This window comes from Pelophylax lessonae (assembly GCF_965119305.1).
Source record: "Pelophylax lessonae genome assembly, chromosome: 6".
Lineage (NCBI taxonomy): Eukaryota > Metazoa > Chordata > Amphibia > Anura > Ranidae > Pelophylax > Pelophylax lessonae.
Genome location: NC_138773.1, coordinates 198,479,024 through 198,503,606, shown reverse-complemented (window position 1 = coordinate 198,503,606; position 24,583 = coordinate 198,479,024). Strand labels below are relative to the sequence as shown.

Here is a 24,583-nt window from a genome sequence, read left to right as displayed (position 1 = left end):
GAAAACATACATAAAACAGATTTTTGTACTGTGTTTTTTTTAACACTTCCAGCTGCAATATCAGTATCTAAAGTGGTAGCCTAGATGTGTGTGTGTTGGCTTAAGGAAGAAAAACAGATTAATGAGGAACAAATTCCAAAAGATAGAAAACTGGGGGCCAAAAGGTGCCTTGGTTTTTCTTTTTTTTTTTTTTTTTTTTTATCACATGCAAGAGCTATTTCTTTTTCTATATATGTACTATTTTTCCTTTGAGTTTTCAGAGTCAAACAGTAAAATGCTATTTACAATCATAGAACTTTTGTTCTAAGCATGTGGTAACAGATGGTAAGCCTCAGATACTGCTGTTAGATTAAACAGACGAGAGAAAAGTAACAGTGTAATTACCAATTACGGTGCAATGGACAGAGGGGTGCTGTCTGACACTCTTATGCTATAAGACTGATGTGATTTTTAAAAGACTTGGTATAAATTTCCTCCTGTGATTGAGCTGTATGAAAAGTCTACGTACAAAAATCCAGTTTCATAAAGAAGACATTTTTTTTTTTTTTTTTTCATGAACCATTTTTTAAAAGGCCTTATACTGTTTTGTGCAGCAAATTGGCATGATAGTGGACTAAGCAAAGCACAAAAATTCAATGTGAAAACAGAGAACCCTGAAGAATAATTTATATCTACAGTATGTACTTATTAAACAGTGTGCTTCCATGGACAGAAAGGAAGCAGCGTGTTTGCTTTGTAGAGAAGAAAAAAAAATCCACAAACAAAATGACCTACAGGATGGGTTACAAACATAGCATACGTGAGGTTGCCTTAAAACAGATATGCAATAAGTTCAATTCAACTAATTCTACAGAAAAAGGGGGGGGGGGGGTAATTATACTGACCATACATGAGCTGAAGTTCATTGTGTTTCTTATAATAATCTTTACAAATATTAGTAGCAAAGGATTAAAATAAAGGTTCCCTTATTAAATAGGGAGCTTTGCTAAGTATGTAGACCTTGTGGGTGGACTGTGGTAGTCCAACCAATTGGTGCAGGTGGGCTGTTTTCTAGGGAAAGGCCTTGCTAGACCCATCCACCTATAACAAGCTAAATGCAATGAGATATATAGTTGCACATTACACTCCACAGGGAGGGCTGAAGGTGTAGATATTCTAATACAACAATTAGGGTCTGTAAGGCAGAGGTTCTCAACTCTTGTCCTCAGGACTCACTAACAGGCAACATTTTAAGTATTGCCTTAGGGAGATGCAGACTAGAATACTGCAATCACTGAGCAGCAAATTATATCACCTATGATATATTTCAGTTAACTTGCAAACTTGGCCTGTTAGGGTCCTTTCATACAGCTTTACGCCCGGTGGACTCTGTTTTGCTCAGCGGGAATTGATCCGATAATCCCCGCTGAGCAGGTGGGTGACAGGTCCGTCTCCGCTCATTGTGCTGAGATGGACCTGTCAGATCCCCGCTCTCATCTATGGGAGATCAGATGAAAATGGACCACCTGTCCGTTTTCATCCGATCCTATCTGATCCTCCAGACGGATGGAAAATAGGGTTTCCATCTGTCTCGATTTCATAGTTACATAGGAGGTGAGGTTGAATAAAGACAATAGTCCATCCAGTTCAACCTGTGTAGGTGTGTGTGGACGTAATCATCTCATATAGCCCTGAATGTTGTGATCCTTGAGATGTACGTCTAAGAGTCTTTTGAAAGCCACCATACTACCCACAGAAACCACCTCTTGTGGTAGAGAATTCCACAATCTTGTAGCCCTAACAGTAAAGAACCCCCACGTTGCCTGAGGTTAAAACGCTTGGACAGGAATGGATCGGATAGCAGCGGGTGTCAGCAGACATGTCACCGCTGACATCCACTGCTCCATAGGGGTGCATGGAGAATCTGATCAGGTCCGCCTGAAAAATTGACTGGCTGACCTGATTGGAAAGCCCGTCTGAAAGGACCCTATGTGGGTCCTGAGGACAGGAGTTGAGAAACACTGCTGTAAGGGACAATACGTAGAGTTCCTATTTTATACAGTCCACATGTGATTGCAAAGAAAACTTTAAGTTGTAAGGAAAACATTACTCTCTCCGTTTGTAGTCTTAGACCATTTTTAAGAATAATAACATATTAGAACTTCTAATGCACCATATGAAGATCCACCTATGTTTGGCCAGTATAAATCGGACAATTAATTTGTATAGTTTTTCCAAATCACTGCCTCAATTGCTTTGCAGTACACTTTCTCATAGTACAAACTATAACAACTTCTAGGCACATACGCATGTGCAGATTACGGCACAGAAGAAAAAAATAAAATAAAAAATCAGCAGTAATGCCATATGGACAAAACCATTCTAATACAAAACGGCTCAAAATTATACACAGCAGTGTACTGTATACTAGCATTTCTGTGAGAAATACATTCAAACACCCAAATAACAGCATGGATACAAAAAAATATACAATTCTATGTCACTTTAGCATATAAGGCCACCCATTTGCTACCTAAAAAATATGTAAAACTGATTGTTCTTAAGCTCCACTAACACTGAAACGTCAAATGTGTGAGCCACAACTGTTATGTACATTGTGTTAAAGAGATATATAATTAGCATCAGTGCATTTGTCTACTTCTTATTGTATTGTGTTAGTTTGGACCAGAAAAATGATTAGTTAATCAATAATTTCCCAATGCAATGCTTCATGTATTAATAAGGATTGAGGCTATATGTTTGTACAATGAGGAGATTTTTGGCTCAGGTAAACACGAACAAGGTAAACAGAGAGTAATCTGTGATTTGGCACAGGCAAAAGGAAATAATTCACATGAACATATGAGGGGTGTTATTCCTTTTCTAACGTTGGCTCCCTGTGTGCACTGCTAAATGGCAATTAGCACATTTTCCTAACATAGTTCAGTAGCTGGTATAGGAAATATGGAATATCTCAAAATATCTGAGAATGTATGAGACTATTTGTAAATTGCCTGAATTATGGCTCACTTGTGATGTATTAAAATTAATTTCAAGGTCCCCATATTGTGATTATATGACATTTATGCTATTAGGATCTTTTGACCTAAATGGTCCTTTTAGGGATATCCTTTCTATCAAAAGTTAATCTTTCTGTGATCAGCTGCTATTTTTCTTTCCAGCGCCAGGCATCTAAAACATCAAGGTTTTTATTCCATATCAAGAATTCTGGAAGCTGGTGAATGGGAAGAGGCTGAAGACCACTAATTAAATTGTGGTCATCGCAGTGTAATTTTATTTTACAGGTGATAGTATAAGGTCAATTTAAAGCAGAACTTCACCCAAAATACTTCCACCTACTTCCCAATCATCTGCCACATTTGGATTACATTGGGGAGAGTGGTTACCTAGTTTTGACAGGTACCTGCTACCACTTCCGTTTGGACCATTTAGGTAATCCGAGTGAAAGTTCTACTTCCCTCCTTCTTGCCTGCAGCCTTCTGGGACACATCACATGTTCCAGAAAGCAGCAGGACCATTCACAAAGGAAGCGTGGCTCACAAATGTGCAGTGTGCAGCCAGCTGTGAACCTGCAAACAGTCACAGCCAGCTGCCCACAGCTAAGCTGCCGGTGCCAGGGACCCAAAGACTGGTGAAGAATCCGTCCTGGTCACTGGATGCTTGGACAAGTCTCTATGAAAAGTCAGCAACTATAGTTACTGTAGCTGCTGACTTTTAATTTTGGGACATCTGACTGAAGCTCATCTTTAGTTTTAGATATGCAAAGTAAGCATTTCTGGCACTACATTGGTGAAACCCATCTACAAGGATTTCAAGAACTCTCACCACTGCTAGACAAAGCTCCACTTCATTTTTTTCATTTCCTATTATTTTTTTTTTCACTGATGGTAAAATACAGACAATGAATACACTCTGTGAATGCTACCATCAATTAAAAAGGAAAATGAAAGCAACTTTAATGATCATGACTGGATTTACACCACTGGGAGCCTATGAGCACACATTGTTTAACACTGTGGGGGAGATTTACTAACACAAAATGTGCAAAATCTGGTGCAGACCTACATAAAAACCAATCAGCTTCCATGTTTTATTCTCAAAGCTTAAACAAGCTGAAATTTAGAAGCTGATTGGATACTATGCACAGCTGCACCAGATTCTGCATGCACCAGTTTCAGTAAATCTCCCCCTGTAAGTAATCCCTTTCTGCTAAGTTCACCTCTTTTGAATAGGACATTTCTCTTTTCCTGCTGCTACACTGGCTAAGAATATAGTGATAATGTTTAAAAAGCCTTTTCTCTTTTCTTATTGATGATAGCCAAAAAAGTGTAACTCAATACTTTTGCAGGAAAAGCCATTTCTTTGCCTCTGCCATCTATAATGGTAAGGTCCTGACGTAGTCTATTAATAGGTACCTGTCAATTACTTACAGTGTTAGTGGCCATAGCATGGACTAACTATGGTTATCTTATCTGTAAGCTCAATATTATTTAGCCTCATATAATGGTTGATTATACTCATGTGTGCAAGTAAGGGTATACCATAACAAGCAGCAGGTTAGCCAAGTGCAGGTTAGCCAAGTGCTGGGCTATAAAAGCCCCATTTCCTAATATGTACTATTGTGTCATCCTTTTCTTGGTGTAGTATTTCAAATGTTACAAGCCTCTGTATAGTAACTTTAATGCCTTGGTAATTCAATGGATATATTTCTGCAAAGTGACATCTGCACTGATGCATATCTTGTAAATCTCATTAATCGGAGTCATGTAAAACATAGTCATGACTAGATAAGGCAGCAAAAATAATACATAAAAATAATATACAAAGGTTTTCAATTTTAACAAAACACCGGTTAATTCACAGACTGAGCAACGACTGCCAACACAAGATGGCTAGGAGGGCATAAAGCAGAAGCTTAGTAGAGGAGGAGAAGAAGCCATTGAGATGCAATCTCACCACATATGAATGTGAGGACAGGTGTGAGGTCGCTCTTTCTCTGACTCTACTACCTGGTCATTAACAATGGTAACTCTCTGAACAATGATATGTGTTTCAGACCTTGTAAAACCTTTTAATGATAGTAATTTCCAGAGCTTTTAGCAACCATATGGATTTGAGTCAGGCCATAAAAGCAAACCAGTGGCTATATAGGCAGCTTAAATATTTTGTTATATGGTAGTTTTTTTTACAAATCAACCCACTGTGCTTTACTGATCTGTCGCATGCCCCTGGTCAACTCGGTGATAAAGGCTGAGCTACAGAGGACATTTTTTTAACTATTTGGAGCACAAAATTAACCTATCTTGTTGACAAATGGCTTATACCACACTGAAATCCATTAGGATGATTTACTAAGGCGCCATGGCCATAGACGGAGCAAATTTCTTTCCTGCAACCATGGGTTCCTGCTGAACCAGCCGAGATTCGAACCGTCTATGTCTAGCTTTAAGGGGAAGAGATTGTTCGCTTGTTTACTTTAAATACCCAAGCACATGCAATTAAAAAATATGTATATATATTTTTTTGCTTTTGCATGATTGGATAACTATAGTCAACACAACTTCACAGGTGACTAGTCTCTTCTCCATCAGTAAATAAGCCCCAATGTGTTGGAAATAAGGAGGCGTTCGGCAAGAGGTCAATCTTGTGCTAGCAAGTGTATAAAAACAACCTGTGTTGCTCCATAAAAAGAGTTGACCATTTTGATTTGCAACAACAACACTGATGTGTATTATGGATGGTCTGACCAAAATGATTTTCGGAGTATAAACCACCTAGCGTTTAATATGTTACTTTGCAAAATGTAAATAAAAAAGTGCATTTGTAAAGTACAAAATATCATCATGTTTATTAATTGCATATATGGACTAAATCTGTCTAAATGTATTCTAGAGAGCTCAGATAGCTGTATGTTATGTCCTGTTTATCCCTAGGGCAGCATTTAATAAAGTTATCTACTTTTCTCTCACTTTCTTCCTAATCATTGGTTGCATAATCTACAAAATGAATTCAATCTATCAATCAGCCTTTGCCACGATTACAGAAACCTGTGCTGAGAGGATTACATAAGGGGCTATCTTCCGAAAATGCTAGTTTTTTTGGCTTCTATGTTGATTCAATGGCCTAGAGCAGTGGTCCTCAACCCTGGCCTACAGGGCCCACTAACAGGCCAGATTTTAGGTATTACCTTTGGGAGATGCAGACTAGAGTACTGCAATCACTGAGCAGCAAATGATATAACCTGGGATGTATTTCAGTTATCTTGCAAATCTGGCCTGTTAGTGGGCCCTGTAGGCCAGGGTTGAGGACCACTGGCCTAGAGGCTTTCGAATTCACTAAGATTGATTTACTAAAAGAGTACAAGCGGTTCAGTTAGCATGGTGAATTTTGTACTTAGCAAAGTGTATGCGTATATAGTTTAGTAATTAAGGTAAGGCCATGATTACTTTGAATGTCCAATCACGATCCTTTCTTAAACATATCTCAACCTTATTCTCTAAGCTAAGTGAACATTCTCTGTTGAATGTGAAAATTCACTTTGCAAAGTGAACCTGCCTTCATTTTTTAAGCAAATTAACCCCACTGACCTGGAAAAAGTATGCAGGTCAGCTGTGCTTACTTGTTCAAAATCTATGACTGAAGTAAGCGATAGCCATCTAAGTAGCATGTTCAGAAGGAAGACATCAATTGCAATCAATATATTTCTTCCAGGACAGGCTTCCTTTAAATTAGCAGGTGAACAATCTTCAGAAATACAGTAATAAGTGGGTTGAAATACAGTAAATCAGAAGTAGCTTTTAAGATCATCCAGATTTGAAGTAGTAGAAAGCCAGAAAAGCAGGAAAAAGACAAAATTAAAGATCATCTGTTAGGAAGCAGAAAAGCAGAAGCCACTGATGGAAGCGGACATTCCCCAACCTAAGGGCCACATTTTAATCCTAGGGCAAGTAGGTTGAATTAGGCTTAAGGTACTGTCGTGGGCTTTGTGATTCAAGAAATAGCAGCTTCAATCAGAGCCTTCTAAGACAAGTATACTGGTTTCCGACAGAGTCTCTTTATGCTTATTAGCTGCCATGAAGGACTAGAATTTAGATTCAATTCATGAAGGACTGCAATAAGAGCTCGCTGTAATACATTACCATTGCTTGCCTAGTTTAATTTGTGGTTTTCACCACTGCTCACACATGCTATCTCTTACACACAGAATATAGATAGATGTCTACACTCTTCTGACTTTCCTTCATGTTCTCAGGCAAATTTTGTTTCCGTCTGGGGGAAAAATTATAAACAAAGCTTGGAAAAAAAACTTGTCTTTCAAAAAAAAAAAAAAAAAACTGAAGAGCATTCAGGTTCTTAAAGGCATTTCGCCTTCTTCTCAAATGTATTCCAAGATGCAGCATTAGATTTTAGAGACAGTCAACGAGGGGTGAGATGTCTATGGGTTCATTTCTTAAAGTCTTCAGAATAAAGTATCATTGGGGCATAAGGGTTTGGAGGAAAAAAGTGCAAATTGAGCCAACAGTTCTTGAGTCTGTTAAGTCTAGATCCAGCATCCGCCGTGCACTCAGCATCGCGAGCTGTGGTCGGGATCATCTTGCTCTAGTTTTATAGTTAAAGTAGGCTCCACTGCCAGTGGTGCACCGTTGGTGTAATGTGAGGTTTTGTAGGTGATGGCTGGGTCGCTCTTCTTGGCCGCATAGCGGAATCGGTGGTAGTGGAGCACCAAGGCCAGTGCGACGGAGACCAGTACCAGAACAGCGCCTCCTGCTGCCATAACGTAATACCAGTAGACTGGGATGGGCTGCACTGACACCGTGTCCACTGTGGGCTCGCTCCCTGGTAGAAGGGTGCCCCCTGGTGGAGAGACACAGAAGAGCGTTGCTAGGTGGGATGTTGGTGGACTAAAATTGAGAAATTATACATGCTTTTTTCCCTATAATTTAACAACTAAGCTGTTACATATTTCAAATATAACACAATAAATGTATTTATTAACCTGTTTACAGATCAAAACACCATTTACTTTTAAATATATTTTTTAGTGGCATAGGTATATTATTCTAGCACAGTGCTGTCCAACTTAAAGTGTATCTAAATCCAGCAGCAATTAAAATGTTAGTTCACCTTTTCAAAATGAATGAACACTGTACACCTTTCCCACGCCCCTGGTCCCCACTGAACTTACCTCCTTGGGTGATGAGCTGTCAATGCTCTTGCAGTTGGTGCAGCAGTCGGAGGATTTGATATGCCTCCTCTTCTTCCTCTTCTTTCTGCAGCACTTCCGGGATGGATCAGAACAATTCTGATTGTTCAGTCCTGGAACTGAGATTGGTTCTGTTCTATCCCGGAAGCACTGCATGACAGCTGCTCACCCATGGAAGTAAGTTCAGTGGGAACCAGAAGAATGTAGAGGGTATACAGTGTTGGTTCACCTTTTCATTTTTTTTTTTTAAAAGGTGAACTTACTCTTCAAATATTTTACAGCTTACCATTTCTTAGTTGTTGTGGCTGCACTTGTTTTCTTTTAGATTTTTTTTTCTTTTTTTAAGCCAGCGATCCTTCCAGTAAAACACATTTACTGTCCTATTCACACTTCCTGTCCACCAACTCACTGTACTGTATCTATGGAGGATCAGAATTGCAAGGACAGAAAGGGGTAGATTTACTTAAACTGGAGAGAGAAAAATCTGGTGCAGTTTTGCATAGTAGTCAACCAGCTTCAACCTTTAGTTTATTTAATTAAAGTGGTTCTAAAGGCTCAAGGTTTTTTACCTTCGTGCATTCTATGCATGAAGGTAAAAAAAACCTTCTCTGTGCAGCAGCCCCCCAATACTTACCTGAGCCCAATCTTGCTCCAGCACTGTGCATGGGAGCCTCGGCTCTCAGGGGACTTGCTGGCTGAGACAGCAACAGGAGCCATCAGCCCCCACTGCTGTCAATGACAGTCAGTGAGCCAAAGAGAGAGGGGGCGGGACCAAGCCACAGCTCTGTGTGTAAATGGACACACAGAGCAGAGGCTCGGGAGTGAGCGTGCCTGGATGGTCCTATAGCAAGCTGCTCGCTGTGGGGCCACTCGGCAGGAGGAAGAGGAAGGGAGCGCTGACAAGGGACCCGAGAAGAAGAGGATCGGGGCTGCTCTGTGCAAAACCATTGCACAGCATATGTTTGACATGTTTATTATTGTAATGTAAAAAATACAAATCTTTAATATCCCTTTAAGCTTTGGCAAAAAAAAAAAAAAAAATGGAAGCTGATTGGTTTCTTTTCAGAGTTGCACCAGATTTTATACTCTTCAGTTTTAAATCAACCCCACAGTGTGTTAGGACTTAAGAAAACGTCCCCCTGTTCTCATCCTCAGAAAATAGAGGGAGGGGTTCTATTGCTCATGGAGGTAAACTAGGCAGGGCTGATAACACTGGCTGAGATAATACTGCAGTGTGCACAGCTCATTGGATTTCTGTGAGGATCAACAGGCACTTTTCTGCAAACAAATATAAAATAACTCTTTCAATGTTTTATATTATTAGACCAAAAGGGAACAAATGAGTTGATTGCTAGGATTAACATACACTTCAAGATACATACATAGTATGACAGCAATTACAATAGGCCTAATGAACATTTCTATTTAGTTAAAAGAGCCAAATGTGCAATATGTGTTGGATTTTATGCAAATATCTGTTTTAAAGAAATATGTACATCAATATGGATAAAACCATGCAAAACATATACATTCAATTAGAGTGGTTCTAAAGGTAGAAAGTATTTTATCTTAATGCATTCTATGCTTTAAGATAAAAAACCTGTGTGCAGATGCTTCTCCCCCTCTCTAATACTTACCTGAGCCCCATCTGGATCCAGCGATGTTACATGAAGGCTTTGGCTGTCCGGGACTCTCCCTCCTGATTGGCTTAGAAACAGCAGCAGGTGCCAATGGCACCCGCTGCTGGCAATCAAAGTCAGTGAGCCAATGACAAAAGAGAGAGGGCAGGGCCTAGTCGCGGCTCCGTGTCTGAATGAATACACAAAGCAGCAGCAGCTCGGCTCGGGTGTCAGCCATGGCAATCTGCTTGTCAATTACAGACAGTGAGCCAATCAGGAGGCAGAGGGGAAGGGGCCAAGCCACCGCTCCATGTGTGAATGGACACACAGAGCTGCCGCTCGGGAGCACACCTGCTTGGGTGTCCTCACAGCAAGCTGCTGGCTGTGGGGGCACCTGGCAGGAGGAAGAAGCCAGGAAGCATCAGCGTAGGACCTGAAAAAAGAAGGATCCGGTCTGCTCTGTGCAAAACCATTGCACAGAGCAGATAAGTATAACATGGTTGTTATTTTATTATTATTTTTTTAAAAGAAGGCTTTAATATCTCTTTAAATCACAGCCCCACATCCCGTGTTTTCTCTGGCAGCAGACTCTAGACATCCTGCCAGCCTTCTGATGTAAACACACAACATATGCTGTAAGTACCGGTTCACACTGCAGCAGCACGACTTCGGGGGCGACCTGTGAAGTCGCGTGTAGCGCAACTTCGGCACGACTTGCACGGACTTCATAAAATGAATGTCTATGCAAGTCGCTCCAGGTCGCCCCGAAGTAGTACAGGACCCTTTTCGACTTGTGTCGCTCCTATTAGAACGGTTCCTGTACCGAACAATGGCATGCCCGACAGACCGCGACTTGTCAGGCTGACAAGTCGCGGTCCAAGTCGGATCATTGTGAACCGGCACTAAGCTGTTTGAACCAACTGAAAACTGCCTTCAGAGTCTCTTTTGTGATCTTTAAGGATGAATTACTTTACAGTACATGCAGATACTGGGGTCACTTAGAGTTTGTTTTAAAACTTTTTAACTGGTTGTTTATGTTTTCAACACTTGACTAGCCACAGGTCCACTTTAAGCCTTAGGGAGCAAAACAAGAAGTCAATTAAAATCAGAAGCTTTGCAGCTTGCTTCCATCTCAGCTAAACTAGCCTTAGCTAAGCTGTTTGTCAGGAGACATCCTGCAAAAATTCTTAGAGGTATATAAAAATACCACAGAATTCAAGTTGGACCTTAAAGAAATATACAGTTTCCAATAACACTTGGTCAGCCAAAATATCTTATCATGTAGATGTGCCTATATGTTGCTTGCTCAGCAATACTGTTCACTTTCCTAATTTGTCAACTTAACCAGAAAAGGCAATTCACTATTTTTTTTTCATCTTCTCAAGGGTAAGTCAACCTCTGTGTAGCTATTCATAATTCAGAGCCTACAAAAGATTTGTTCTTCAGACTAAACAAAAAAATAAAATGCAGTTTTCTGAATTGCAGATTGCATAATTTAAAGTTTAGATGTGCTCCAAGAATCTGCTTTCTGGGGAAAAATGGGTTGCCTTCACGATTTGAACAGCTTTATCGATATTAATTACAGACAACAATGTCGCTGAAAGATTAACAGGATGGAAATGGAATAATAGTATGAGGCTTCAAAACCTCAGCAGCATAAAATATGTACGGGCACATATTGTATAATGGAACTAAAACAGCCGCAGAAATAATGAAAAAAGCTTGACCTCAGAGTGACCTTCTTTTTCAAGCAAGCTAAATTTCTCACATATGCTTTAAAGCAAAGCAGCCGCAGCACTGACAACCCATAGGAGAGAAGATGATCATGCTATCAATGAAAAAACGTATTTACTATAAGTACGGTACACAAAACAGGATGGTATAGCTAAACATGGCTGCCTACAAAGCTAATGAGAAAATGTTGCTTCCATGTTATAGTTTTATGATTATACTTGTTATACGCTGCCTGGCCAAAAAAAAAGTCGCCACCTGGAATTAACTAACCAACTAACTAAACTAAGCATGCAGTAACTATCCTATTGGAAAGTTACTGCATGTGCCCAAAGAATGAGGTCAGCTGACCACCTGAATATACTGAATGACCGAGGTTATTCCATCAATGGATTTTTTCTTCCGGCACGGGCATATTCCAAGATGACAATGCCAGGATTCATTGGGCTCAAATTGTGAAAGAGTGGTTCAGGGAGCAGGAGACATCATTTTCACACATGGATTGGCCATCACAGAGTCCAGAACTTAACCCCATTCAGAATCTTTGGGACGTGCTGGAGAAGGCTTTGCACAGTGGTCCGACTCTCCCATCATCAATACAAGATCTTGGGCAACGCTGGACGGAAATAAATCTTGTGACATTGCAGAAGCTTATCGAAACAATGCCACAGCGAATGTATGCCGTAATCAAAGCCAACAAAATATTATAGTGTGTGACCTTTTCTTTTTGGTGGCGACTTTTTTTTTGGCCAGGCAGTGTATAAAATGATCTCAAATGCAACAGGTGGTAGTGGTAACAAGGTAACCATTTTTGGGAATCTAAAAAAGCAATTTAGACCCCATTCACACCAACGCGACTTGTCAGGTGACTTGTCAGCCTGACAAGTCGCACTCCCTCGCGGTCCATTGACCGTTCTAATAGGAGCGACACAAGTCGCTCTGACTTAGAAAAAGGGTCCTGTACTACTTCGGGGCGACCTCGGAGCGACTTGCATAGACTTCCATTATGTGAAGTCCTTGCAAGTCGCTCCGAAGTCGTGGTGCATGGGAATGCACAAGTCGCCCCCGAAGTAGTACAGAGTCGTGCCGCCCCAGTGTGAACCGAGCCTTATAGTGTGCTGGTTTATCACTTTAAAAACAAAAAAACTTTTTTTTATTTTAGGTTTTTTACCTAAAATTGTTACTGGTTGAATATAAAGGAAAGTCACTTAAAGCAGCCAAAGTGAGCCATATCACTTGGTTAATTTTTACCATAGAGGATTCATATCACATTTAATCACAGAGGACAACCATTTGCCACTAACTTTTCACTCACAAACAAAGACATTGCAGGCAAAGACAGGAACAGTATGGAGTATATGCGACTCAGGGGTTGATTTACTAAAGGCAAATAGACTGTGCACTTTGCAAGTGCAGTTGCTCTAGAGCTTAGTAATTGAGGTAAAGCTTCACTTTGCAATGAATACCCAAACACAAGGAAAAAAAGAAAAATTTTCGCTTGCACATGATTGGATGATGGAAGTCAGCAGATATTCTACTAATTTACTAAGCATCTGGAGCAACTGCATTTGCAAAGTGCACTGTATATTTGCCTTTAGAAAATCAACCCTAAGCATCTATGTGCAAGCTAATACTACAGCAATCCAGCCTTAAAAAGACAAAATGTAAAGAGTAAAGATGCATCAGTTCCTCAGTAGCCTGATACAGTTCTGATGTAAAAAAACAGTGTGCTTATTCAACGTGACAATAAAACAAGCAAAGTGCAATGTGAAGTAACCTATAGCTATAAATCAGTTTCCAGTTGAATAGAATCTGATGAGTGAAATATGACAGACTATTTGCTGCCAGTTGCTGCAATGTACACTTTACTTTTTGTGTTGCTATATTTCATGGCCAAACATTTAGCATAACATCAGCTATATGGGCATCCCTCCAAATGACTGAATTCAGAAGTTTCCAGTGAAGAATACTGTTAATTCTACAGCATATTAACATGTCTTAGAAATCTTGTGGCAACAGTTTAGGGAAGACCATCTTCTGACTAAGCATGACTGTGTCCCCCTGCACAAAGCCAGATCTATTGTACCATGGTTTGGTGAGTATGGTGGGAGTAGCCTGCACAAAGCCAGATCTATTGTACCATGGTTTGGTGAGTATGGTGGGAGTAGCCTGCACAAAGCCAGATCTATTGTACCATGGTTTGGTGAGTATGGTGGGAGTAGCCTGCACAAAGCCTTGACCTCAACCCAATTGAGCCATCTTTGGTATGAAATTAAAGACTGAGTCAGGTCTCATACCTAAACTCACAAATGCTCTTTGGCTAAACGGGCAAAAGTCACCCTGACAGAATCCAAAATCTTGTGCAAAGCCTTCCCAGAATAGTAGATGCTTTTATAGCCACCAAGGTGGTTCTGGTAGGGGAAAGGGCTGGGGAGCAACACCATAGTCATGGGCTGGGGCAACACCATAGTCATGTGCATGGTTTAGGTATGGAATGTCCAAAAAAGCTTGTGTGGGTGTTGATGGTCAGGTGTCCATAAGCATCTGAATATATATATATATATATATATATATATATATATATATATATATATATATCTGCACAAGTAACAGTTTCACAGTTCACCTCCTGTTCAATCAAGTGTTGTAGCCCCTCAGGTCAAACATAATGACATTTTGGGAGAGATTTACTAAAACTGGAGCACTTAGAATCTGGTGCAGCTCTGCACGGTAGCCAATCAGCTTCTAACTTAAGCTTGTTCAGTTGAACTTTGACAATAAAACCTGGAAGCTGATCCGTTTCTATGCAGAGCTACACTAGATGTTGCTCACTCTAGTTTTAGTAAGTGCCGGTTCACACTAGGGCGACCTGTGAGGCGACCTGGTCGCCTCACAGGTCGCCGCAGGTCGCCTCCCATAGGGACCCGTTCTAATAGGAGCGGCACAAGTCGCTCCGACCTAGAAAAAGGGTCCGGAGCTTCTTTGGGGCGACCCGGAGGCGACCGCCATAGACTTCAATGTTATGAAGTCCGTGGCGGCCGCTCCGAGGTCGCGGCGCGCTGCTCGCACCGCGACCTCGGAGGTCGCGGTGCGAAGTAGCGTCGCTGCAATGTGAACCGGCGTTTAATCTTATTCTTCATTTGTTTTTATTTTAAGAACGTTCGTTTAAGTTTCTAATCAACAGTGAGGTCAAATCAATGTTTGTTTTTTTTACTGCAGTGAAAATTAGAAGGAGCAGGATGGAAATATTTCTTCAGTAAACTAATTTCTAACAGTGCTGCAAATGTATATATTCAAACTAATATATTCCTCGCGCCTACGAGTGCCTAAAAAAACAGGTGATGTGGCTACTATATAAAAGATGATAAAATAATTAAATAAGCAGCTGCTATAAAGTGCAAAGTGAATGTATAGGAAATCCCAACCTAGATGGGATAATATAGCGCTATATTATCCCATCTAGGTTGGGATTTCCTATATAATTTCTAACAGTGAATGTGTTTCTTGCTTTTTTTTTTTTGTGAAAGTTCAAACCTTCCTAAATCGAATGTTCAAAGCAAATAAGGTTTTGAAGTATTTTTAAAATACATTCATCAAGCCATTGAATGTACTGAGAATTTTCATCTAAATATTCTTTCAAAAATCTACAAGTGTATGGTCAACATTAAGCAAATAAATAATAATAAAAATAAATAAATAATAATTTACAAAAATAAGCATTCCCTAAAATGAAACTAAAATATAGTATCCTTAATGCACTACTTTCAGCACAGGGGGCAGGGATCTTTCCCTAGAAATAAAGTCCACTCCATACCATAAATAAAAAAAATAAAAAAAAAGAACACAAAACAATCTATTTGGTATGTTTTATCTCAGGTTTGTGACAGAATGCCATTGCTCAGGTTGAATTATGCAGTATTCTCAGTGAATAATGCGATTAGACAGAATGACTATTGGAGAACCAACCATGCTTCTGCACCAGGCCAAACTGTTGCTATGTTTTTACTGGCTCTAGGTTTGAATCCAGTTTTTATAGCCAACAATTACAGAAAACAAAACAAATATCTCAGACGGATAGAAAGGGAAAATGCTGTGGAATAGGCAGACATAAAATAGCCAAATAAGGTGCCAAGGCGAAAAGCAGCTCACAAGCAGGATTTCTGCATAATGGAGCTTTTATACAACAGCACACTTAGCAGCCGTGGAGACAAATCAAATATTGCTGATAAACACAATGACCAGCGGAGAGACAGGACAGCTAAAAACAAAGAGCGCGAGATTGTTGTTGCACAAGTCATGATCATTCTGACCGAGGAGCACAAGCAAAATATTCAGTAACGGTCTTGGCACAGCCTCACATTTTTCTTGTTTGGTTTTAGAAGCAATTGAGGAACGAAAACAAAATGCCAGAGAAAAAGGGAGGGGGACTCGGGTGCACAAAGCTTGTCCGACATATTTTTAGGTTTACACATTTACAACGGTTGCACAAAATAGCAGTGATTCATTACACACAAAAAAAACAAGCTGTCCGAAATTTATTAAAACTCAGTCACCTACAACAGACCTATACTCTCTATAAAGAAAATTTTGAAGCAACGTCCGTTTGGCCAATGTTGAAAAACATAAAGGACATGTTTCATTCTTCTGGATTGCAATGCTTTACCATGCCAAAGGCACTGGACACATGGCCTCCACTGATTGTTTGGCTGTGCCCGAACAGCAGTCTACCAAGCCCCTTAGGCAAAGACCATGTGATCAATTCTAAGAACTAATGGTGTGACTGGCACCAAAGAGGTGAAGGATTTCAAAGTCTTCAGGAGAAACATAAGTTTCCCTGATCTGTATCTATTTTTTAAGATTGCTTAAGGCTACGTTCACATCTTGGCGTTGCCAATTACAGGCGTTTTGAAGGCGTTTTACAGGCGTTTTTGTGCAGGCATTTTTAGGTTGACTAGTGACCAATGGAAAAAAATAAAAACGCCTGTAATCTGCCCAAAAAGAAGCTCATGTACTTTTTTGAGCGTTGGGCGTTTTGCTTAAAACGTCAAAACGCTCAGATGTGAACAGGGGCCATTGAAATGAATAGGATTTGTCTTGTTGAGCAGAAAAACTCCCCAAAAACGCCCCAAAACGCCTACATGTGAACTTAGCCTATAGAGCAGTCTCTTCTAAAGTAGTATTATTTTCAGAGGATAGGTATGTTAAATTTAACTTAGCATTAAAATTATTTCTGAGAAGTTCTGGACTACTCTAGAGGTACTTTGAAAAGTTTGTAGGGTTCTTTTTTTTTAGGTTTAATTAATTAAAAATAAGTACAATTTATGGAATTCATTAAAAACTTGTAAACCTAGGTTAAATGACTTGTAGAGGCCAGAATTCAACAGAAACCCTGGCAGTGATTACTGAATACAGAAGTAACTTAAGTAAAAAGATTAAAAAAATAGTCACCTGGCAGATTTATCAAGTGGTAAAGTGTCCAGTATAGTAAAGCATGCCAAATGTGGTAGGTGAGAAGAAAAGGCAAAGGTACCATATGCAAAGTTATCATAACTCATTAGGTGTTGGCAATTTGTCATCAGGCTCTGTGTTAGTAAAAATTAACTTACTGCCTGTTTTCAGCAAGAGAAGCTATAATACCCCATTGTTGGTGTCACTGAGACAAACTGTGTTCCATCGGTGTCAGTGGAAGGAATTATGCCCCATCATTGTTGTCATTGAGAGGAAGAATCAGTTAAAGTAAAGCAAAGGGTCTTTGCTTGCAAAGGGGGCCAGCGGTCTAGTTCAAGGGTTAACAAATGTTACTATGGGCAAAATTAAAAATGACATAAATGTCTGTCAATAGCATTAACACAGTGGTCTTTGTTTTTCAACTCTTTTAACTCTCTAAAGCCTCGTACACACGCAACGAATTTTCGCCGACCGGTCGTCCGTCTTTTGTCCAGAGTGGTGTCTGTTGGTTGGAATGTGCTCTAGACTGCACACGAATTTTCCCGCATGACAGAATTTTACTTCAGAAGTGATGTCATGTGTTGGATTGCTTTCTTTGTGTTCTTTCATCTCTGAGCATGCCTAGTTTTGCTCATAAGATTTTTCCCCATCAAAATCTGTACAAAAATGATATAGCCTGCACACCAGGATTTTTTCGGCCGAAAAGTCGGAGTCGGTTGTCGGAAGCACCATACTAACAAGCCGAAAATCGGCAGATCGGTCGTCGGACGAAATTTTCCGGCCGAATTTCTACTCGTGTGTACGGGGCTCAAGTCTGTTGTTTTTCATCTTTCTTTAACAGGCCAAGCTGTCAGCAAAAGTGGCTGTTAGAAGGCTGAGATAAACCATTTAACACTAACAATGCTGCTTGCTACGGGCAGCTTTTATTGATACAGTAAAACCTTAGATTGAGAGCAACTTGATTTGAGAGCATTTTGCAAGACAAGCAACATTTTTATTTTAGGAAATTTTACTTGATAAACAAGCGATGACTTGATATACAAGCAGCGTCATATTGCAACTGAGTTTAAAAGGGAAGAGAGGTGCCTCTAAGTGTAGCAATATGGTTACATTTATTGAAGGTACAACATTTAGCAACTCACACGGTTGATGATTAAAACAGGCACATCTAAATACGCAGGTATCTGGGGTAAAGCTGTCCACCATTGACGTCATCCCTTCCATGCTGCCCTCCATGAGAGCTTCAAGTCTTGCTATCGGATCGCTCTACTGCAGGATAGTCTTCCTGGTCACTACTGCAGACTGATGGCGGTGAGAGCCGGTGGGGCGGAGGATGGTCTATGTGGACAGCTTTACCCCGGTTGCCTGCATACTTAGATGTGCCTCTTTTAATCATCAACCATGTGAGTTGTTAAATGTAATCATATTGCTACACTTTTGTACTCTGTAGCTCCTGCTGGATTTTGCTTCTTATCCCCTTGTCGAGGCTGCCATTTGTGGATGGACATTTTATGGTTACACAACCTATCACATTGCTATAATCTTTTTATATGGACCATAAATTGAAGGATTTATAAATAAATGGTTGTTGAACGAATCATTTGAGTGTTTATTATTTCTTATAGGGAAATTTGCTTTGATATAGGAATGCTTTGAATTACAAGCATGTTTCTGGAACTAATTATGCTCGTAATCCAAGGTTTTACTGTATGAGTAAAACCCTTATCCCAAAAGGAAAAAATAGTCCCTTGCTGTAACTGCTTAAAACGTGTTAACTGAAGCTAGGCTGTAAATTGTTAGTACCTTATGTAAAGTCCATCTACAGCCACTAGTTCTCCCAATCCTACCCTCTACACTGGTTGACAATGTTGCTGCCCAAGGGGGGCTTCACGGATCACCCATAAAGTGTAGGAGTGAACGTGGCCACCCTAAGGCCTGGCCATACACAGTTCAAATCTCGGCTGGTTCGGCAGGAACCGGCTGAGAATCAAACCATTAATGAGCAGGCTGAATGTACCAAAGTGATCGAGCAATCACCTTGGATCCAACCAGCCTGCTGAATTTGCTTCTGATTATAGCAAGCCGCTGCTATAGCCGCTAGCGATAATCACTGTCTTCTTCCGGCAGGGACGGCTTACCCCACCCACCACCTCACCCTCCTTGGGAAAAGACAATTCCTCAGCAGGAGGGATTCCCATGTGAACACTGCCTGTGTTGATGGGGTATAATGCAAATTGCTTTCCTGCAACCCGTCTATTTGCACCGTCTATGGGCTGCCTTAGCCAGGAGGTGTGTTGATGGCCAATCACCAAATGAAAATAAAGGACTATAGGGTTGATTCACTTAAACCGAAGAGTGCAAAATTTGGTGAGTTGTACATGGTACCAAAACAGCTTCTAACCTCAGCTGTTCAGTTAAGCCTTGCCAAAAAAAACTGGAAGCTGATTGGCTACAATGCAGAGTTGCACTAGATTCTGCACTCTCCAGTTTTAGGAAAACAACCCCTATAAGCATAAAAAAATAAAACAAATGCTGCCACCACATTCAAAGTTGGATAAGCTACAATATTTAAAATTTTGTTTTTGGGTTTATATATGCTTTAAAGCTGAATTCCAGGCATATTTGTAATAAATGTAAATGTACTAGAGCATTAAATGTATATATATATATATATATATATATATATATATATATATATATATATATATATATCTATATATATATAGATATATATATCTATATATATCTATATATATATATATATATAGATATATATATAGATATATATAGATATATATCTATCTATATAGATATATATATATATATATATATCTATATAGATATATATATATTAAAGTTAAGTGTAAGTACCTGACTTTCACTTGGAGTGACCCTCTTACAATCTACTATGCAGTCTCTACAGCAGAGCTCGGAGAGGGGAAGGTAACAGAGGCACAAGAAGACAATAAGGTGTGCTGCAGTGCAAGGAGCATGCTGATACAAAGAGAGAGCAGAGTCACAGAGAAATGAGCTCATCACTCTGCTGCTTCTCCTTTCACTGTCCAATCAATATCAGCAGCAGAGAAAAATCAGGTCCCCTCCCCTGCTAGGCGGGGCTGGTCTGTGTGGCAGAGCTGTGTAAATCTCAGGACTGGATGGCCAGAAATGCACATCCTTTGGCATGTAAACAGCCCTCATATATGTATTTCAGCTGCAAATTTAGCTGTTTAGATTTAATGTAGAGGTCAGTTAAGATGGAAATGAATATGCAGCAAAGGAGTTTGGAATACAGATCACATGTAATAGGATAAATGAACAGTGCGATAGAAAATGCGGATTTAATAGGTAAACTTTATCAGCTGGATGTTTATATTATATTGGAACATGATCCCTGCTGTCGGGATACAATGGCTTAAGGATTACTAGTATAAAAAAAAAAAATCTGTTTCAAGCTCACCATATAAAACCACTGTTTTATTACATGTCCCATAACTAAATATGCTATGTAAATCGGCACTTTATAATTAGGTGCAGATTATTATCATTATAGGATTATGTATTATATCTGATTCAGGTCTGCTCAAGAGTCTTTGTGCACCTGGATATTGAATTACAAAGGCAAATGTCAGCCACATTCCTCTATTTTCCTCTAGTTTTAATGCCGAATGCACGTGAAATATTGCCATAATGGGAGACACATTAGGATTGTGTTTCCCAAAGTTAATAACAACGAGAATGTTATTAGACTAAAAGACACAAAGCTATATTCGACAACACAACATGAAGTTATCCACACACTATTCCCTAAAACATGGATCCAATTTCACAGACAAGGGCTCCATAAAATCTATTGCTCTGAAGCATGGCACACTCTAATATTGTGGATGACAATAACAATTTAAAATCTCTGTTTTCATCTCTGCCTTTAATGGAAGATTTACAACAGTTAGGTCATCTATTGTATTGTTATTATTGCTGAGATAAGGATGCAACCAAAAATCAACTGGATGATAAAAACCAGCTACATTAGACTGTATTGATAATTTAGCTTTTACTAACATACAGCTCTTGGGTCAGCTGCGGTCACAAATCCCTTGCGTCTCCAGTAGACAATATTTATGCTCGTGTTCTCCAATGCAAATGACAAAGGGAAGATAATGAGGGCTACATGGGCAAATATGATAATTCTTTGTCTACAGTACTGCTAATAAGTTGTATCATTTCCAAGTGTCCTTAGCTCAATCCAGAAATGTATTTACAGATTTATAAAAAAAAGATGTGAAATACTTGGCTGAGCCACCTATAATAATGAAAAGCTATATATTAATATGTAATTAATTACGTGATTGTCAGCATTTTGCTCAATTACATCTCTAATGCTGGCCATATACTAGCTGAAATATCGGGCAAACTCATTTTCGAAAAACGAAAAATTGGCCGTGAGAGCAGACGATCCTGCCATTATGTAATGACCAAATTTTCGAACGATAAATCATTCAATGGAAATAAATAAATCAGTTTTTCGTTCAGTTTGTCACATATACCTAGGGCAAACAGGTCGGCCGAGAAACAAATTAACCTCTCAATTTATCGTTCGTTTATCGTTTGGCCGGCGGATTTTCAAAACTGTTCCTTCGATTTTTCAGATCTGAAAAGTTAAAAATGATTTTCTATTTGTGCCCATTAACTGGACGAAAAAATTAACGATCGGACCAAATGACAGATTTTCGAACGATCTTTCGGCTAGTGTATGGCCAGCATTAGTGTAACTATTTTTTACTCAGTAAGTTATTGTAGCTTTGGCATTAATTATAAACTGGTAGCCTAAAGTAGTCCAAAGATGAGTCAGTTCTTTTCATTCAACCACTGGGTTGGATAAAACACGTACCCTATTTCCCCATCCACACATTCAAGGTGGATGGGGGAATCTTTCCCACTGTGTCATTGTATTCTGACAACAGGGAGGCTTCCCTACTGTCAGAATACACTGATCAGCATGGCAGGCTATAGCCTGCAGAGCTGATCAAGCACAGAAAATCTGATAGGGCGGTGGTACAGAGGTTGACTGGTAGATCAACTTCTGTACAACCACAGTGATATTACATGGATCAAAATTTTAGCAGTTCCTACTGAACTGGATGAACTTCAATCCATGTGTGGCCAACTTAAAGTGGATGTATACCTGATTCATTAAAAAAAACTGTACTGTTTACTTATATCTCTCCAAAGCTCTAAGTCCTGTGTCTTTATGCTGCTCTGTTCCTCTGTTATCAGCATTATAACTTCTGGCAAGTTCTTTGAGATGGGAGATAAAAGCAGCCGAAACTTTGTGTCGGGTGGGTGCTATAAATAGATTAGCAGAGAGCTGATCTATTCACAGCACAGCTCTGCACATTGCTTCCTTCCTCTGCCTATGTGGAGTAGATGTGTGTGTCTTTCCTCCAATGAGCTGTCACACAGTGTATGCCAAGACTACACTCCACAGCTGAAACAGGAAGAAAAAAAATCTAACACTATGAATACTTTCTAAACAGTATATAAAGATGAAGACAGCAGATACAAATAAAACTTATATAGGGAGATTTATTTCATCTCTGTGTATCATCTGAGGCTATTCCCTTCACTGGGTATAGGAGAGGGTTTACAGTCACTTTAAGTTGCTTTAATTCATACAATAGCTGCTTCCGTATAGCTATGTAGACCATTCCTAAACCTAAAGCAGGAAACCTATTTGAGCTGATTTACTAAAGGAGTTGCATTCTATACTCAAAAAAGCGTGAATATTTCCCCCCCCAATTATCCAATAATTTGAAATGCATTTGCACATGATAGGAAATTCCAACGGAGCAAGAATTTTTTTTTTTCACACGACTGGATAATTTAAGTGAGTTTACACACAATTTTGTGAGTAAAGATTCTTAAATTCTTTAGTAAGGTTTGCTGCCTATACAACTAAAGCCGGCATCCTGTCATTCAGAAACCTTGATCCAACATAACCACGAATGGGAATCCTTCCCACCAAATAGTAAGCAGCAACAGCCCTGAAGAAGGGGGAGTCTATTCCTCTGAAATGTGTTGGCTTGATGTACATGTTGCTCATTTTTAAGGTCCATGAACCATATTTTAGAGGTCACATTTTTCTGGACACCGGGCGCTCATTTTTATGTAAACGCTTTAGTAAATCAGCTTTAAAATCTTATTTTCTTTAAATATAAATACTGGCTAAATCAATGGACCATTCTTATGTGAATATCTTTACAGCTAAACTCCAGGTATGTTTTCTTTTTTTGCACAGTTCCATTGGTCCAGCTTGGACCAATGTAAGCATAAATATTCCATACCTGGTTGATCTCTGTGGAATCCGAAAATCACTGTAGTAGCCGCACACAACTACAATGATCCTCACTGTCTTCCAAGTCTGATGCCGAGCAGCCGCCCTGCTACATCATAACCATAGGCGGCTGCTTGCTCGACATAGACGCCATTCAGAGAATGCAGTGCATTTTTCCTAATGAATGCCATGCATTCTCTGATTGCACAACATGGGGTGATCTCCACCTCGTCGAATCAGAAAATGCTTTGCATTCATTGAAAAAATGCAAGACATTCTCTGAATGGTGCCCACGCTAAGTGAGCAATTTTGTATAGTTACTATGCAGCAGGGAAGCAGCTTGGCATGGGATCCACAAGACAGCGAGGATCACTGTAGTAGCACTGGCTACTACATTGATTCTTAGCTTCCACAGGGATCAGATAGGTGTGGAATATGTATACTTACATCAATCCAAGCTTGACCAATGTAGTTATGAACAAAAACAACACTTGCCTAGAGCTCAGCTTAAGACCGGGTTCACACTTAAATCGGATGCGGGTCACAGCCAGGGCCCGGTGTGTCCCTGTTCTGCCTTTCAGGGACACATTAGGCCCAAATTGTTGCCTGAATTTGAACCTGAAATGGAGCCAAAAACACACAGGACCCCTGTGAAATCTGCTCCGCAGCTGGGCACACTCTCCTGTCATGCATATATTGATTCTGGGTAAACCTGCATCTGATTTGCACTAGTGTGAACCCAGCTTTAAAGAAAACCTGTCATTGTTGACCTCTTCTTCTGTAAAGGCAAGCTAACTGCATGTTTGGCTGATTCCTTTGCTTCAGTACTGTAACTCACAGGCCCAGGGACAAGCATGCACATAAAGTGGGTCAGGATAAGCACCAGGTATCTTGCGATTTAAGCAGGGGGTCAGTGTTTGCGGATAAGTTGTTTTTACAGTAGGGACTTCCATTATTTCTTAGCCAAACAAGTCTCACATATGGGCATTTGACATTAATCAAGTCTTTACTTACTATGGATAGGGCCATGTCTGCTGAGGTATATTTTCACAATGTTTACATTCACAACAATTAACAAGTAAAACATAATACATCTTTTTTTATTACTTACCAGGATATACTGTTGATGGGGGGAAAGCCGTGATTGGTTCTATAACAGAAAACAGGAATATATAATATGTTAAAGTGTATCTATGGTCAAAATGTAAATTCATATATTCATCACTCATTGTGATCCAATTATTTCTAGAT

The 24,583-nt window shown here is 39.7% G+C and overlaps 1 protein-coding gene across 1 annotated transcript in view; it reads right to left on the bottom strand.

The window, feature by feature from the left end:
* NRP2 (neuropilin 2) overlaps positions 1-24,583 on the bottom strand; it is a 202,497-nt gene that overhangs the window by 7,090 nt on the left and 170,824 nt on the right. Inside the window, exon 15 of the mRNA XM_082260771.1 lies at positions 24,444-24,482. Within this exon, the coding sequence (XP_082116897.1) occupies positions 24,444-24,482 (39 nt within the window). The remainder of the gene's footprint in view (positions 1-24,443; positions 24,483-24,583) is intronic.